Genomic DNA, 17,226 nt, shown 5'->3' on the forward strand with positions numbered 1-17,226 from the left:
CTCCCCACCCCGATTGAGGATTCACTCTATTTTTAATGAAATTCAGGTTTCAGGTAGCTCCACTAAAGGAAGTGACAGACTGAAAAAGTGAAGTAAAAGCACCCCTGCAGCTGCAAGAAAGTTGGACTCAACAGAATTAGAATTTCGTTTTATCTCGCTTGCAGCTCTGGTCAGCTGTAATTTGTGCAGTTCAGTGACCTTAAAGCTGCACTTATTAGTCGATTAATTGATTAGTCGATCACCAGTTCACAGTATTTTGACATCTGAAGACATCACCTAGGACTCTGCAACAGTAGCTGCACCCTAACTGACTTTACCTCTTTGTATTAAACTCCACCAACATGTTAAGTTTTAACCAGTAACTCTTTCCTTATTCCTTATTTTCACAGTATCCATGTCAGACTTTTACAACATGCCATTTGTGTTTTTATCCATATCCAAGTAGCTGGCACATTCTCTTTTTACCCATTCTCTCATTTTGTAGATCTGAATGGTAGTGGACCTGAGACAGACTCTCTAATCACAAGCAACATGGCACCGATGTTTCCTGCATTTAAAGGTGAGTCACTCCTTCAAATATTTATCGGACTGCCAGGTTTTCTAGCTGCACCCAAAGCTGCAAATGGGAACTCATGGTGATGCATGAGTTCAGACTTTAAACCCAGACTTGTCAGAGGAAGGGGGTGCTTGGTTATTTGGCAACTAAATGAAAGAGCTTTTGATCCAAACAATTTAATTAACTAAGTGAACTGAAGAGATGCTTTGGATCACAACTAGACATTATGTCATGCTCTGTTTTGTGAAAATGTCACTCACATTCAAGTTTTCCGAGAGCAGGTATTGTGGTTTGCCCGATCTCATGAGCCATTTCTATTGCTCAATATTATACTTTTCAAAGATGATTTTCTAAAAACAGACTATATTTTAGTTCTGTTGGTTCCAATTGGTTCTTAAGAATACATAATAGGAGTCCAAAGATCTAACCTCTGTGATTATATGGGACTACTGTACTTTAATTTAGTTAAGCGCTTTCTGTAAAGTACAATTAAAGGTTTAGTCTGAGGAACTTTTCCAGAGTTAATCCTCCTGCCATCCTGCTGCAGGCGCCACAGTTTCCTACACAATGAGATTGAGTTTAAAGGTGGTTTAGTTTGTAGTGTGACTGAGCAGAAGAACACAGTAGATGGGATTGTGAATGATTGAATGAATGAATGAAACCACCCTTTGTGTTTTAAATGATCTAGGTAATACATGAGTTTGACAGGGATAAATGTTGGCTCACTGTCTTAATTCTTATACTATATATGTGCTCATATAGATGTATGGTGTAATTCTGCCTCAAATCTCATGAGGATCATGTCTGTACCTGCACTGTTAGTACTGCACAGCCTTACAAAATCTCCCCTGTCGTGTGTGAAAGTGTGTGTTGTTGACATGAAGTGGTGATTTAACACTGCTGTTTCCTGGATGAGCCATGGTTTTGTTCAAACTTGTTGATTTTATTGGGTGATTAATTTACCGAGGAGTCTCAGACAAGAAGGCTCTGGTGGTGTTTCCACTGGGGCCACCCATGCTATAAATGGAAACTCTCTCTTTTGCTTGTATGAGGTACCATTGGAGAAAAAAGCTCCTCCAAATACTGTAGTTTGTGTATGTTGGAGGCCTAAATATTAATCAGCTAACAGATGCTGCCCCCTGGTGGCACATCTCTTTTCATACACTGTCTATGACCCTTTCTGCAGGGGGGTGTTTCCACATTAAAATAATTTTTTTCTTCTATTTTTAAATTTAATTCACTGCTCTCTATAGCATTATCATTCATTCTGGTATATTGTTGGAGTGCTATAAGGATTTTGTGTGAATTCTTTCCAACCACAGATGTTTGGACTCATTTCCATGATGTCCTGCTTCTGAAGTATTCGCAACAGCTGAACGGAGTCAATGTCATGAGCGGGCCGATATTTGATGAAGACTTTGATGGAAACGTTGATTCATTTAAAGCAATCGCAGGGTAAGTTATAGACACACAGCCCAGGCAAATGATAAGACTTGCAACCAACAATTAATTTAGTTTATCAGTTTTTTTAGTTGATCAGTTAATTATTTTTTTTTTAACCTGAAAAATTACCTTTATATTATTCCAGAGCCCAAAGTGACATATTGAAATCCCTTCTTCTGTTCAACTACTTATCCAAAAGCCAAAGATATTCAGTTTAGTATCGTGAACTCCCACTTTTGAGAGGCCAGGAAAAGGTGAATATTTTTGTATTTTTGCTCAAAAAAAAAAAAAAAAAAGGTTGCTCAATAATTTTCAATGAATTTCTTCGACTGATAATCAATCAGCAACATAAGTTTACTCAAGTTTATTTCACAAATGCAGCTCAGTCTCTACTTTCCTCGAAAAAGATCAGCATGAAATCACGAAACACGTTGGTTACAGAGGAAAGAGGAATGTCTTTAACTGTGCTTAGTAAATTGTGGTTTATAATGAAACTTCTGTCAGGTCTCAGTTTCCCCACTAATACTTCTCCACTTCTGCAGGTAGTGGACCTCAGGGCTTTTGATGACATCAAACAGGCCACATTTGGAAATGACCAATTGTAGATCTCAAGGTCCAAATATGTACTGTAGCTCAACAGATATGAAGGTCTTGTCAAGATATTTTTTCTACAAAATACTTTGCACTCAAGTATACAAAGCCTTCATTTCTCAAGACTTAAGGTCTATTTTAACATCCCAAAAGTATTCACTTTTATGGTGAATTAAACTAGCCTTAGGCTATTTGTATTTAATGCTGTGGTTACTCTCTCTGCACCTTATAGGCCCTGAAAATGTGTTTTCTCATTCAGCTTCTTACCTTAAACAGTTAGTTTCTACATGGTTGCACAATTGTCAGCTGACGTTTGAAAAATATTTTGTCGCTTGCGAGATCTCTGTAATTTTTGTTTAGTTCGAAGTGGGTGGGACTCAGTTGGAAAAATGTTATGTTATCTACTCCGAAGTACCATCAAGATATGGCAACATTTTAATGACAGTGACAGTGGGGGGTTGTTTAATCACTGTTGATGAAATCTGATGATACTACACCCACACAGTGCGTATGAAGCAGATTGGCTGAGTTTTTGACTGTCCATTTCTTCATCTGACATACATGGAGGAATCTCTAACGGTCTAATCGCTAACTATCTGTTTGTCTGTCTGTATTTTGTATTTCTGAACAACCGCTCATGACTTCAAACGCATTGTCCACTGTGAAGTTTTTAGGATGAGTGGTTGTTGAGAAAATCAACAGAGATTCCTCCATTTATTTTAAACTGCACATGCTGTAACATGTTTTCTTTTAAACTCAGACGCAGCCCTTTGGTGATGTCACTGATTTCATTGACTCCGCCATTTATTTTTAAACTGCACTTCCTGTTACTATAAGAACTGTGTTTTTTTTTTTGTTTGTTTGTTTTTTTTAAATTAAGACTCTATCCTTTGGTGATATCACTAATAAATGATAATCAAGGGTTTTTTGTTTGCAGCAGTTTGTTAGTCCCTGTGATCTCTTGTCTCTCCAGGAATGAAGCACCCATCCCGACACATTTCTTCGTGATCCTTACCAGCTGTGGAAACTCGACCTTCAGCCCTGTCAACTGCAAAGGCCCACTGCAGGCCAAGTCCTTCATCCTGCCCCACAGACCTGACCACACAGAGAGCTGTGCTGTGAGTAACACCCCTACTACTCCTCCTTCAGTTTACCTCTGTGGAAACCTGCTGACAAATCCCACAATGGAAAAAAATATCAAAGCTGAGAAGTTTTAAAATAGATCACCCATTAACAGATTTTTTTTAAAACTCCTTTTCAGACTGGGTCAGACTTGACGTGGGTGGAGGACTGGCTACATTTTCACACCGCTCGGGTCAGAGACATCGAGCTCCTGACCGGTCTGAGCTTCTACCACGACAGGTTATCAGTGGAAGAGACGCTACAGCTCAAGACGTTTCTACCTACTGCTTAAAATCAGACATTTTCAAGTAAAGTTGTAATTTCCAAAGGAAGCCATATTGGTCTGCACAACAGGCCTTTGTCCATGCGGACACACAATTAATCCACTCTCAGTGAGTTTAACAGGATGCTTCACTTTATTTTGAGACCTACATAAATCCCAATTTAAAGTTCCATCCAGCCATTTTTTAAAAAAGTAATTTGTCTGATTCCAAAACCAGTTTAAAAATTATTCAATGTGTGAAAGCCATGCTTTTTTTAATCATGTTTTTAAAGATGTTTGTACAAAGAAAATTCAGAGGGTAACTTATGAAAGAGCTTTGAACCAAAGATGCCATCAGAGCTGCTGAATGGCTCCAGAATATTTCCTCAGATGGGAAAAAAACAAAAGGGAAAAAGAAGCATTTATATTTGGAAGAAGTATTTATACCACAGATGCTTTTATTGATAGTGGCATTTCAGGGAACACCATGACGATCAGGGAACATTTACATCTGTTGTTTGTTGAGGGAATCCTGCCATGCACCTAGAGCAGCAGCTGGAAAAACACCCAATACGAGAATTTAATTTGCTCCTCAAGTAGAAATTGTTTCCAAGTTTCCACCTGCTACATGTTGTCATTGTATTTCCATGGTTGTTATTGCTGTATTTTCTTAATACAGCACCAATGTTGTTTTTAGTATTTTGTACATTTTTGGTTAGTTAATGACATTTGATAAGAGAAATATTCAACTGTGTGTGTGTGTGTGTGTGTGTGTGTGTGCGTGCGTGAGTGCATATACAGTATATGTACTGTATGTATGGATGGATAATGAGATTAATTTGCCCTTGGGCACAGACATGTATAAGGCCTCCCATCTCTTCTACATGGGAGCATGACTCCCAGACTGAAAGAGAGACAAAATGACACAAATAACATGACTCGTTTTTAGTCTTTTATATCTTTTGGTGGCCATTTTGCGTCCGTTTGTGAAAATTTCATCATCGTTTTGCATCTCTTTGTGACCATTTGCGTCTGTTACTCTTTTTTGTTCGTTTGTTTGTTTTGCACTTCTGTAGTTGTGTCTTCCTGTGCTCATTTGCAACCGCTGTTGCCTTTGAGATCATTTTGTTCCTCTTTGAGGTCGTTTTGGATCTCTTTCAGTAACATTCTGCCGGTGAAGCAGAACTCTGAGGTGCTTCTGTTGGTTGAAAAACTGCAGCTGAACTTCAGTTTTTACTTGATGAGAGCTGGAGATGAAGAGAGGTTGTCTGTGCCCACTAGGCCTGTTCAGTAATCTGTCTATGACTGTGTGCAAATGTGTGTTTGTGGGTATTATTTTTGGGATCATCACACTCTTTGTTCATTTTCTACTTCACAGCGACAATTTGGAAGTCAAAGTTGGCAAATAATTTGTGGAGAATGAAAAATTCAGATTTAGACATTTCCATTATGTGTTAGTTTTTTTCAGTATTGTCAGAAATGGTAGCTATGAACAAATACACAATTTCATATAAAAACTCTTCTATTCTGACGTTGTCGCTTGAATTCTTCATCTATAACCCTTTCCTGCCCAGATCAGGCCTGCAAATAAAAACTTTCTGCATGCAATATTACACAGGAAAGCAGAGGAAATCTTTCAGATGAGAGCAAAATATATACGAACTAGCAGTTGCACTGTTAATGTGTGAATGCAACAAGGAAGGAAACTGAGCTCTGTATGTTCTCTTCAGTGTATAAAATCTGCCACTTCCTCAGGCTGACCAAACCGGCAGTGCAGTGTGCCTGAAGGTAAGATCTTGCAGATATTTGCTCTGCACCTCTTATGTCTGCAGTGACCTAGTTCCCATGTCTCTAATCTGAGCTTGCTTTCTTTTTGACGCTGTTGTATAAGAGGGGCTTGATTGTCACATTATTTTTCAGATGTGTCAGTAGACGTGTAGCAAGGGGGAAGGTGTTGAGTAAATGTTTCATAATCACAGTTCATTTTTTAATCATCTTCAAGTGAAAAATCCCAAGTGACTGTATAAGTGGAAGTTTCCTTTTGTCTTTGCAGTGTAGCATCGTTTTCTTCCCTCAAGACTGAATGAGGTGTATTTACATTCTGCATTTTGGTGTCACATGCTGACATGTGTAACACATCTGAATCATTATTTTCTTTTGCGCATGCATGAATGTTTGCAGGTGTACCTATGGAGACTGCATGCATCAGAGCAGTACAGTGAAAGTGAAATATGTAAAGTTTCAAGTTTTGTTACACGTGAATTTCCTGTATGTCCATCTTTGCTGAGCTTATTTTTAACTGACTGAATTACTGTGAAGAATTTCATGAACCTTGCACTGTTAAAAACTACTTGGAAACCTACTGCACAGATGTCAACACCATGCAGATAAATTCCTTCAAATATTTTGGGTGACTTTCAGCTCGCAGCAGAGGTTTTGCGTGACCCAGTCAGGTTTTGGAATAACAAGTCATTTTTTCTAAAAGTGTAGTCATGACATTCGGTGGGTTTTTATTTGGAATTTGCTTGTGGTGATCAGTCTGGCCGTATGCGCAGACGTGCTGCCAGAGCTGACTCGAGGTATGTAGTCATTCACACGGGTCTTCCAGGAAGCCCCTGCCTCTGGGTGGGAAATGTTTCAGAGAGCTTGCGACTGTGTTGGTCTGTCTCACAGCGTTCAGACATCGTATTTGGGTCCCTATGTAATCAGTCAGGTGTCCTTTACTGTCACTGCTGCGGTGGGCTGATTTTGAGTTCCCACCCTCTATTCTCGGATGTGAACTCAGAGTCACCACTTAAACCACGGATAGCCTGAATCATTATAGTCCTCTGCATAGTAAAGGCGTGAGTGAAATGACTGTGCTTGTACTGGCGAAATGATCATGAGCCCTATATCAAACTGTTAATCTGAGGGCTGGCAGTGTTCAAATGAGGGATCACATCACAGACAAGCATGAAGAAATCCCCCTGCTGCATCACAACCTCCTTCTAGCAGAATATTTCCCATCTTGCCTCATTGATATTTACAACTTGAGAGAATCCCTTTAGGCATGGTGCACGTCAGCAGAGGACAGATAACAGCTGTGTCCCTCTGGGAGCCATGATGTCTAATTACTAATTACAGCTGACACTGATTGTTTTTTCCGGCCTCTTGGCAGCTCTGGATAGTAACAAGAACAGGCTCTTATCTACTAACACAGGCTGGTATTCAGCTATTCAGCAGGCCACTTCCCCCATTCCCCATGTTTCATTTGTCTGCTACAGAAGAGGAAAATGGTTTGTACAAATTAAAAAAAAAAAAATTAGAATTGGACCCACTCATGAGATGAATGAGAACTTAAAGGAGTAGTTTGACATTTTGTGATTTGGCCTCTTGCTTTAGATTTAGATAAATCTACTGAACTGCAAAAAAATAGGGGGAAAAAAGGAGAGACTAGAACACAGACGCACATCGGCCATCAATAATGCAAGGGTTGGCATTTGGTTTGTTTAGCAGCCCCTGCCATCAGTGAAGCATCACTGCTCTTCCAGCAGCTGAGGAAGCGGCACTGGCTTGTTGGAAAAGGGGACCTAACAGAGGGGGGGAAGATGAGGACATAGGTAGCGTGAGAAAAGCTGTGTGGAAAGAGCCCTTATATGTTACTCAAATGTAACTGTGTTTTCAAATGTCATCAGATCCTGTGCTGCAGCAGGTCTATGGTTATTCTGGCTAACTAGCTACGTGCGTCATCAGAAGGCAGAGTTGTAGCTCCTCACTTGCCTTCAGAGAAATTAATATTAAAAGAGGGTATTTCCTGGCTGCTAAGGTAGAAAGGTTTCATCATCCAACTGGAAACAACAAGCTGTACATCTGCACAGGAGGTCTCATCCAGCTCTGACGTGGATGGGAGACTCCAAGGACACCACAGTCAGGAGAAGAAGGATCTTGCCAGCACGTAGAATAATCTTAACTATCTTTTTCACTTTTCAGCTCCAGGAGACTAAAGAGGTCTGAGCGTGGGTCCAGCAAAGAGAGGGGAGGGTTTAAGAGGAGAGGAGGAGGAGACAGGAACCAAAATAAGACAGTGAAGCAGAGAGGAGGACAGACAGAGAGAAGAGGAGCAGTGACAGTGACAGATCATCAAAGACTGTTGATCAAAGATGGATTTAAATTTGCTTCAAACTCTGGAGAAAGATCGAGTCCTGGAGGTTCTTCGGAGGGACAAACAGCTGCGCATTATCGAAGAGGACAGAATCAGGTGAGTCTTTTCTAGATCACTTTAATATGTTCTGTGACAAATTAAATTGACCTCTGAGAAATTTGTTGTAATGATGCTGAAATGATGCAGAGTTACCCTCTTCCAGTGATTATCATAAGAAACCACCTATGTTGGTTTGGTTCGTAACAAACAAGATATAATGTTATATGTACATACATAATAAATTTATGAGGTTTAAAGGTGCTGTTAGGGGGGTTTGTTATCTTTAGACAGAGGCAATACCACTGATCTGCAAAGAGAAAAAGGCACTAAAGACTAGTTGTGATCCTTCCGTCTCCTACTGTATATGTTATTTGTAGTATAAATATAGTCTAAGTTTTACTGTTCAGTCCTGACAGAGGTGAAGTTTTCCCATTGACACTAGCAGTTAAAGGTGTCTCTTCTCTCATCACAGGAGGATGAAATACGAGCTCCAGGAGCTCAGGAGGAGAGGTGCCAAGAGTTTTGCCCGGCAGTACGGTGAGCGGACCTGCGCCCGCTGCCAGAGACCTCTGGGAAAGTTCTGGAACTCAGGCGCAGTTTGCCGTGGCTGCAGCCACCGCATCTGTAGCAGGTGCCGTGTGGGAGCAGCGGACTGGAAGTGCACGGTCTGCCACGCCTACAGGTACTGTTATAGCACTGAACCTCCTGTTTAATGCAAAAGGCACCTGAAATATTTGAGTCGGTGGTGCTCAGATCACAGCACAAAATGACTGTACCAGTATCTGTACTGTAGCTGTTACTTGTCACTTTGCAGTTTCTGTCTTCTTACTTCTCACTCTCTGGATTTTACCTTGTTTAAAAATCTAGAATCACATAATTTCTGCCGACTCTTGCTTTGTCCCTTTAAACTTTAAAATTTAACTGTCTTGAAAGTAGCTGAAAAGCCTGATATTTCTTTCAGGAGTTGGCAGAGAGCAAAAACAGAGCTAAATGTTGGACATACATTCATCAGGTGGTCAGATAAATGACTCCAAATGAAAGCTGATGTCTGTCTGTCTGTCTGTCTGTCTGTCTGTCTGTAACAGCTGGATGTAGAAATAACCAACTGATTGCATACAAGTTTGGTGTATCAGCTTAACAAGTGCTGACATGTCTGCGTTGTGTTTACAGCTTGTTTCTGCTGCCCCAAATGGCCAAATATCAGTTACTGCAGGTTTAATATACACAATATATCAGCCACTTTCTTTCAAATTAAGACTTAAAATGTCTTACAACTTTAATTAAATGAAAAACAGCCATAGAGGAGAGCACATCCTAAAAATAACAATGTGGCCAAGTCATGATCAGCACTTGCCAGCTGTTTGCAGTCTGTGGAGATCGGCAAGGTTGAGAGTAAATATAAGTGACTATGTACTTGGAAAGCTGCCAAGTGGCTTACAGACAGACGGACAGACAGACAGACATCAAGTGGGATGGCATAACCTAAAAATAATGATACAGTCAGTTAGAGTAACTAGAATAATTGCACTTGCTACCTCTTTTTCAGTATAAGTGCTGTTTACTAATAGTGTGATTATGTAATCATGTGTTTTTCCTCTTAACAGGGAAGTGAAGATCAGGTCGGGGGAGTGGTTTTTAGAGGAGAAGGCAAAGAAATTTCCAGTCACCACAGGTGTGTTTACAATACTTTAACTGCATGTATTCACAGTTGGTTTCTTTTCTTTTTTTTTCTTTTTTCTTTTTACATTGACTGTTATCTATTATTAATACTCCCTTGATATGATCCATGAAAACCACTGAATAATAAAATATGGATCATCCAAGTTATGTTTGTTTAAATTACTGAATTATTCAATAGTATAATTTTACGCTGTTGCAAAGAAATGTTCTAAGAAAAAAAAAGTGGTAATATTATTATTTTATTATAATTAATATTATTTATTTTAACATACATGCCGTATTTGGTAACATTAGTGTGTATAATCACTTTCAGTTTTAGACAATCACATGAAAGTTATATTTAATCTAACCATCAACTTGCCTCAGAGGATATAAATTGTCCTGATGCAGCAAACTCCACCTTGCTCATGCGGCTTTTGCACATGCAGTCACGTGACATTCATTTTATTTCTGTTCTTTACAGACAAATATGAAACAGTTGGGGAGAAGCTACTAAAGACCTATAATGTGCTGAGGTATGATGAATATTTACATGTTGATTTTAAGTGTTTGGAGCTACTTTGGTTCATTTTATTAAATATGTACATACATTAAACATGTTTTTTTTTTCCCCTATATTTTCACAGCCATATATCAGTTGTGCCACCCACTCCTCCACCCCATTTGGATTATCACTTTCTGAGCAGATCTGGGGTAAAGCACTAACATATTTCCAGCATTATACTACTGTTAAATTATAAAATAAATGAAGTGAGTGCCAATAATTGTGTGTTCTGATCTGCAGGATTTGAAAAACTCAAAACCTTTTACCAAATCTATGGAAAACCTAATGGTTTCCTTCACGAGTCACATCAGAAGTAAGTTGTCACATACACATGTTCATCACATCAGCATTTATGACGAATTCTTTACTCAAAAGCACAACACTTAACATGCCAGGAAGTGTCAACATGCGACTCAGTGTGAAATTGCCTCTTCAGCGTTAGTGGCATCACTTCCTCTGGATGTTATCACAGCATAATCTGATCTCTGCCTCAATGAGCTTAATACATACACAGTAATAACCACAACGGAAACTTGATTTCTATGATACCAACGAAAAAAGCCCTCTGACCTCATAATGCCACCGTCATTAACAGAACTTTTATTACACGAGTTGAAAAACGCCCTCTGATTACTCAACTTTTTTGCTATTTCAATATTTGTCCAGGCATTGGACAAATCCCTCTTGTCCTAAATAGTTTTTCTTTCAGCACACCTTCACGTGGTTCTTATTTTTCCTGAGATTTTATGTCTGATGTCTGACTCTTTTCTCAACGCAGAGATTTCAACTTCTCAAAATGATGTGCAAGGAGACCTGCTGAGTGTTGATAATGGACGCAAAGCGTCATGCTTCACCTACAGCACGCAGAAGAGCCTGTCTGACACAGACATCAACAAAACTACCCATGTAAGTCAGCTGCAACATTTCATACAGTCACTGCACCAGTACAGGGAAGAGTCATTTCACCTTCAGATACTAAGCAGTAAACCAGACTAATATAAGTCCTTGCAACAGACACAACCACACACAGGATGCTTGATTCTCCTCATGTGTTTAGACTAGGCTGAGGTGGACTTTTTTGAGAAAGTCACATGACGTGATGAGATTGCTGAAAAAGGCCATTAAAGTAAAAGAGCTTTAGTGATCCCTACAGGTGGTAGCAAGGAATAACAACTTCAAGTCTCAAAGTGTGATCTGTTGGTGCACCAGAAATGCCAGGTCCTGACCTAAGAGATAATGTAGTCTGTACTGATTGTGTTCCCCCTAATTTTTCATGTGTCTGAGCATACACACAAACTCCCTGAGAATTCCTTGGACCACTGTGAGCAACAGCAGACGTGCACACTGTCGCACACTGTAATTTTATGCACTACATAGTTTTGCTGTAGTGGGAGCAGTGCGCGATTGTGCAGGCGCACAGCTTAGAGGGAACATTGCTGATTATCCAACTATACTAGGTGTAAATGTGATAACCGTGTGTAAAAGCACATTAAAGAAAATGATCATTCTTCTGTTTTGCAGCTCTTCAAAGTCCCAAGTCTTCCAAACCTGTTCAAGAAAAGCAAAGACAGTGATCACGAAGGCTCCTCCACCGGAGCTGAAGAAGAAACTTCCTTTGGTTCTGAGTACTCGGGAGGAAAGAGAGTACGTAAGCTGATATTAAGAGAAGAAAAAGTCCCCAAGCAACATCCTGTGGTTAAATTATCAGATTAAAGATAGCGATCATTTCAGCCTCTTAGCTCATGTATAAAATCCCCTTCGTCTAGATGTTCTGTGCTACTTTAATCGAATTGATATCCATCATATTGTGTCTTTCATTTCTTTTAAATATAAAATATTAAGCCACAGCCTGTATTTTGCTCCCTCAGGGCAGTAGCAGCAGCATCAGCACAGAGTGTGGCCTCTTTGAGGGCATCACCGTGGCAGGAGAGCTGGAGCTGGCTCTGGCCTACAACACCAGCACCTCCTGTCTGGAGATCACGGTCGGTGCCTGCAGAAACCTCACTTACGGAGATGCCAAAAAGAGGAAGTGTCACCCGTAAGGATAATTATTTCTGCACTGTGCATCAGATACAATATGACCTCATTTTTATTGTGTCATACTCTATCAAAACCTCAGCATCCTGTGTTATTTCTGTATGTAGATACGTCAAACTCTATGTGCTGCCGGAAAGGAGTGGCAAAATGAAAACCGCAGTGAAGAAAAACACAACTGATCCTGTTTTTAATGAAGTTTTGAAGGTAAAAGAAACACAAATGCATTTATCTAGCAATAATGATATATCTGTCAGTTTGGTGTTGTATCACACTTAACTTGGCCAAATTCTATACCTTTTTATATGTATATCTGTGTCTTTTTTGACAGTATCAAATAGAGCGTCACCTGTTGTTTGGAAAGAGACTGCAAGTCACTGTGTGGCATTCAGGATCCCTGAGAAGGAAGGTGTTTCTAGGTGAGGTTCTTATTCCACTGGATGGCTGGAGATTTGAGGACAAAGCCTCCCAGTACTTCAACTGGTACCCGCTGTGTCCAAAGGTAAATGAGCAAATGATGGTTCAGATATCACACTGTTATTGTACAGATCTGATGGATTATTTTGTTTTGTTCTTTTTGTTATAAAATGCATGTGAGCTTACTGACTTCCTCTTCCTTCAATTTCTGTGTCGCTCAGGCTGAGAGTCCATCTGGAGGCCTGGTGGAGCAGGATGGAGGGGAACTGGTCAAATTCAGCTCCAACAACCAGGGTGAGCTCCTGAAGCTCAGCTCCCTTAAATGTCTGCAAGAAAAAGAGACACATCTGACTGTTCGCCAGATTAGATAATATTACGTGATTTAATAACTTAAGAACTTCTCTGCATTTTCACACAGTGTAAGTGTTGTTGGTCATCCTTAGGATCGCACCAAGCATTGCAAATGGATGATTTTGTCGTTGTTGATAAGCACAAAAACACTAATGTTAGCTTTTAAAGAGAAGTCACAGCAGCCTTGTATTTAGCTTGCTTTTGTTGTTGTTGTTGTTATTTATTTATTTATTAATCAGTTTTGACCCTTAACTTCCTCAAACCATACTAATAATTTAAATTTTAATCTAAAATAAAATGTAAATATCACCAAAGGCTACTTTTTATTGTCTTTTTCAGAGAGCTTGGGCACAGTTTGGATCCACTGAGTCCATGCCTCGGGTCTGAAAAACCCACTGATACAATATATTTGATATTAGGCTTTACAAATAAACTTGATTAAACCTGACTTAAGATGCATACTTTTCATCATCCACCAATGTCATATTATTTTTAAAACAATAAGAATTCAGTCCAATAAGAATTCCACAGCTAGTAAAATGTCTCATATCTTTAGATCATTATAGTAGATTATACAGTATTTACCGGTGTGGTTATCATGTGGTTTAATGTGCTACAGATGTGCTACATGTGCTAACAAACAGTTCAAGATCTACTCAACACTCTCCAAAAACATAACATGAGCTTTACAGATAAAAAGACAATAAATAAAACCTCACATTATAAATGATGCTTTTAAAATGGTGTTTAAAGGGAATAAAATTCACCATGTTTGAGCAGCCTCAGCTCTTGGTTCTTTAATTACAGCACTAGAGGGCAGGAAAATGTCTCTTTTGGATACCAGTAACATGTTGTCTTGCTCCATGTGGAGGTTAATACTGGGCCACATGGCAATGATCGACTAACTGTCCTTATCAAAAGTGCCAAACACCTTCCCATTAATGCAAACACCAGACAGAACACCTGCGTCAGAGTGTAAATATGCCTCATTGTGGCGCTGCATGTCTCTTTGTGTGTCCATTTCAGTGTCTGCATGCCTGTGAGGCGTGTTATGTGTGTTCTGGTGTGTTCTTGAGAGTGCATTTAAGAGTTTAAGTATTTAATAGGTTTGAGGGTGTGTTTATATAGCTATTTGTGTGTGTGTGTGTGTGTTGTGTTTAGGTGTCTGACTCTGGGAGTTGGCACAAAGCTCGTCCAGACGACGCCCAGTTCTGAAGGTGAGATCAGGCGTCTCACCAGCTGCTCTTTGACAGGGTCTCCAGGACATCTCTATGAACCTGGACCTGTGGGACAAAAACCCTCTCAGGGACAACTGGGAGGGGCTCAGATAGACCCGGGTAACAACAGAGATTTTCTTTTAAATGGCCATTTCTCTGATAACTCATCTATTTCCCATTGATAAGCAGTATGTAAACAGTTAATGAATGGTTTACACACTATGTCTTACTTGTAAGGAGATACAGGGATATTCTTAAGTGATTAGCCATGCATGTGTTAACAACTGGCACTACTCTTGTGAAACATTTGTGACAATAAATAGTTACAATGTAAATAAGACAAACTGTATGTATTTGTATTTCATAGAAACATTATGTGATGTATTTATTTCATTAGTGAATTATACTCAGGATATTTATTAATAAACTATTTATTTATACATACCTCTTGACTCTGAGTGATGACTGAGCAAATTTGAGTGGATTTGGACAGGTTTTTGGTCAAGTATTTGAAAAAGTTGACACCACCATTTTTGATGTTGGCGACAGGCGGCGGGTCATCGTTTGGAGTGAAAAAAGGTCAAAATTTCAGGTCCACATTTTTCACCTCAAAGTCACTCAGGGGCATGTCTTATGCCATTTGGAGTGGATTTGGACAGGTTTTTGGTCAAGTATTTGAAAAAGTTGACACCACCATTTTTGATGTTGGCGACAGGCGGCGGGTCATCGTTTGGAGTGAAAAAAGGTCAAAATTTCAATTCCAAAATTTTTCACCTCAAAGTCACTCAGGGGCATGTCTTATGCCATTTGGAGTGGATTTGGACAGGTTTTTGGTCAAGTATTTGAAAAAGTTGACACCACCATTTTTGATGTTGGCGACAGGCGGCGGGTCATCGTTTGGAGTGAAAAAAGGTCAAAATTTCAGGTCCACATTTTTCACCTCAAAGTCACTCAGGGGCATGTCTTATGCCATTTGGAGTGGATTTGGACAGGTTTTTGGTCAAGTATTTGAAAAAGTTGACACCACCATTTTTGATGTTGGCGACAGGCGGCGGGTCATCGTTTGGAGTGAAAAAAGGTCAAAATTTCAGGTCCACATTTTTCACCTCAAAGTCACTCAGGGGCATGTCTTATGCCATTTGGAGTGGATTTGGACAGGTTTTTGGTCAAGTATTTGAAAAAGTTGACACCACCATTTTTGATGTTGGCGACAGGCGGCGGGTCATCGTTTGGAGTGAAAAAAGGTCAAAATTTCAATTCAAAAATTTTCACTTCAAAGTCACTCAGGGGCATGTCTTATGCCATTTGGAGTGGATTTGGACAGGTTTTTGGTCAAGTATTTGAAAAAGTTGACACCACCATTTTTGATGTTGGCGACAGGCGGCGGGTCATCGTTTGGAGTGAAAAAAGGTCAAAATTTCAGGTCCACATTTTTCACCTCAAAGTCACTCAGGGGCATGTCTTATGCCATTTGGAGTGGATTTGGACAGGTTTTTGGTCAAGTATTTGAAAAAGTTGACACCACCATTTTTGATGTTGGCGACAGGCGGCGGGTCATCGTTTGGAGTGAAAAAAGGTCAAAATTTCAGGTCCACATTTTTCACCTCAAAGTCACTCAGGGGCATGTCTTATGCCATTTGGAGTGGATTTGGACAGGTTTTTGGTCAAGTATTTGAAAAAGTTGACACCACCATTTTTGATGTTGGCGACAGGCGGCGGGTCATCGTTTGGAGTGAAAAAAGGTCAAAATTTCAGGTCCACATTTTTCACCTCAAAGTCACTCAGGGGCATGTCTTATGCCATTTGGAGTGGATTTGGACAGGTTTTTGGTCAAGTATTTGAAAAAGTTGACACCACCATTTTTGATGTTGGCGACAGGCGGCGGGTCATCGTTTGGAGTGAAAAAAGGTCAAAATTTCAGGTCCAAACATTTTTCACCTTCAAAGTCACTCAGGGGCATGTCTTATGCCATTTGGAGTGGATTTGGACAGGTTTTTGGTCAAGTATTTGAAAAAGTTGACACCACCATTTTTGATGTTGGCGACAGGCGGCGGGTCATCGTTTGGAGTGAAAAAAGGTCAAAATTTCAGGTCCACATTTTTCACCTCAAAGTCACTCAGGGGCATGTCTTATGCCATTTGGAGTGGATTTGGACAGGTTTTTGGTCAAGTATTTGAAAAAGTTGACACCACCATTTTTGATGTTGGCGACAGGCGGCGGGTCATCGTTTGGAGTGAAAAAAGGTCAAAATTTCAGGTCCACATTTTTCACCTCAAAGTCACTCAGGGGCATGTCTTATGCCATTTGGAGTGGATTTGGACAGGTTTTTGGTCAAGTATTTGAAAAAGTTGACACCACCATTTTTGATGTTGGCGACAGGCGGCGGGTCATCGTTTGGAGTGAAAAAAGGTCAAAATTTCAGGTCCACATTTTTCACCTCAAAGTCACTCAGGGGCATGTCTTATGCCATTTGGAGTGGATTTGGACAGGTTTTTGGTCAAGTATTTGAAAAAGTTGACACCACCATTTTTGATGTTGGCGACAGGCGGCGGGTCATCGTTTGGAGTGAAAAAAGGTCAAAATTTCAGGTCCACATTTTTCACCTCAAAGTCACTCAGGGGCATGTCTTATGCCATTTGGAGTGGATTTGGACAGGTTTTTGGTCAAGTATTTGAAAAAGTTGACACCACCATTTTTGATGTTGGCGACAGGCGGCGGGTCATCGTTTGGAGTGAAAAAAGGTCAAAATTTCAGGTCCACATTTTTCACCTCAAAGTCACTCAGGGGCATGTCTTATGCCATTTGGAGTGGATTTGGACAGGTTTTTGG

General features: G+C 40.0%; 2 protein-coding genes across 3 annotated transcripts in view; both read left to right on the forward strand.

The window, feature by feature from the left end:
• Positions 1 to 5,505, forward strand: part of enpp1 (ectonucleotide pyrophosphatase/phosphodiesterase 1) — a 29,351-nt gene extending 23,846 nt beyond the window's left edge. The window contains exons 20-23 of the mRNA XM_018661703.2: positions 485 to 559; positions 1,879 to 2,011; positions 3,564 to 3,708; positions 3,852 to 5,505. Of these exons, the coding sequence (XP_018517219.1) occupies positions 485 to 559; positions 1,879 to 2,011; positions 3,564 to 3,708; positions 3,852 to 4,004 (506 nt within the window). The 3' untranslated portion in view covers positions 4,005 to 5,505. The remainder of the gene's footprint in view (positions 1 to 484; positions 560 to 1,878; positions 2,012 to 3,563; positions 3,709 to 3,851) is intronic.
• Positions 5,506 to 5,645: 140 nt separating this feature from the next.
• On the forward strand, positions 5,646 to 14,841 carry sytl3 (synaptotagmin-like 3). Of its 2 annotated transcripts, XM_018661707.2 has the most exons (13): positions 5,646 to 8,211; positions 8,627 to 8,836; positions 9,759 to 9,826; positions 10,298 to 10,349; positions 10,461 to 10,527; positions 10,619 to 10,691; positions 11,157 to 11,284; positions 11,900 to 12,022; positions 12,247 to 12,416; positions 12,523 to 12,619; positions 12,744 to 12,914; positions 13,051 to 13,123; positions 14,342 to 14,841. In XM_018661707.2, exons 1-13 carry the CDS (start codon positions 8,114 to 8,116, stop codon positions 14,347 to 14,349), a joined length of 1,338 nt encoding a protein of 445 aa, XP_018517223.1. In that variant the 5' UTR covers positions 5,646 to 8,113; the 3' UTR covers positions 14,350 to 14,841. The 2 variants fall into 2 exon arrangements, with proteins under 2 accessions (XP_018517223.1, XP_018517220.1); XM_018661704.2 differs by lacking the exon at positions 14,342 to 14,841 and having other exon boundaries at positions 13,051 to 13,494.
• The last annotated feature ends 2,385 nt before the right edge of the window (positions 14,842 to 17,226 follow it).

Source organism: Lates calcarifer, linkage group LG7_1 (assembly GCF_001640805.2).
Source record: "Lates calcarifer isolate ASB-BC8 linkage group LG7_1, TLL_Latcal_v3, whole genome shotgun sequence".
Taxonomy (NCBI): Eukaryota; Metazoa; Chordata; class Actinopteri; family Centropomidae; genus Lates; species Lates calcarifer.

Bases quoted from the DNA above. Each gene is read 5' to 3' on its own strand.
- sytl3 (XM_018661704.2), top strand. From the start codon at position 8,114: ATGGATTTAAATTTGCTTCAAACTCTGGAGAAAGATCGAGTCCTGGAG. The intron at 10,350-10,460 runs GTATGATGAATA...ATATTTTCACAG, and splicing joins AAGACCTATAATGTGCTGAG to CCATATATCAGTTGTGCCAC. The intron at 12,023-12,246 runs GTACGTAAGCTG...TTGCTCCCTCAG, and splicing joins AGTACTCGGGAGGAAAGAGA to GGCAGTAGCAGCAGCATCAG.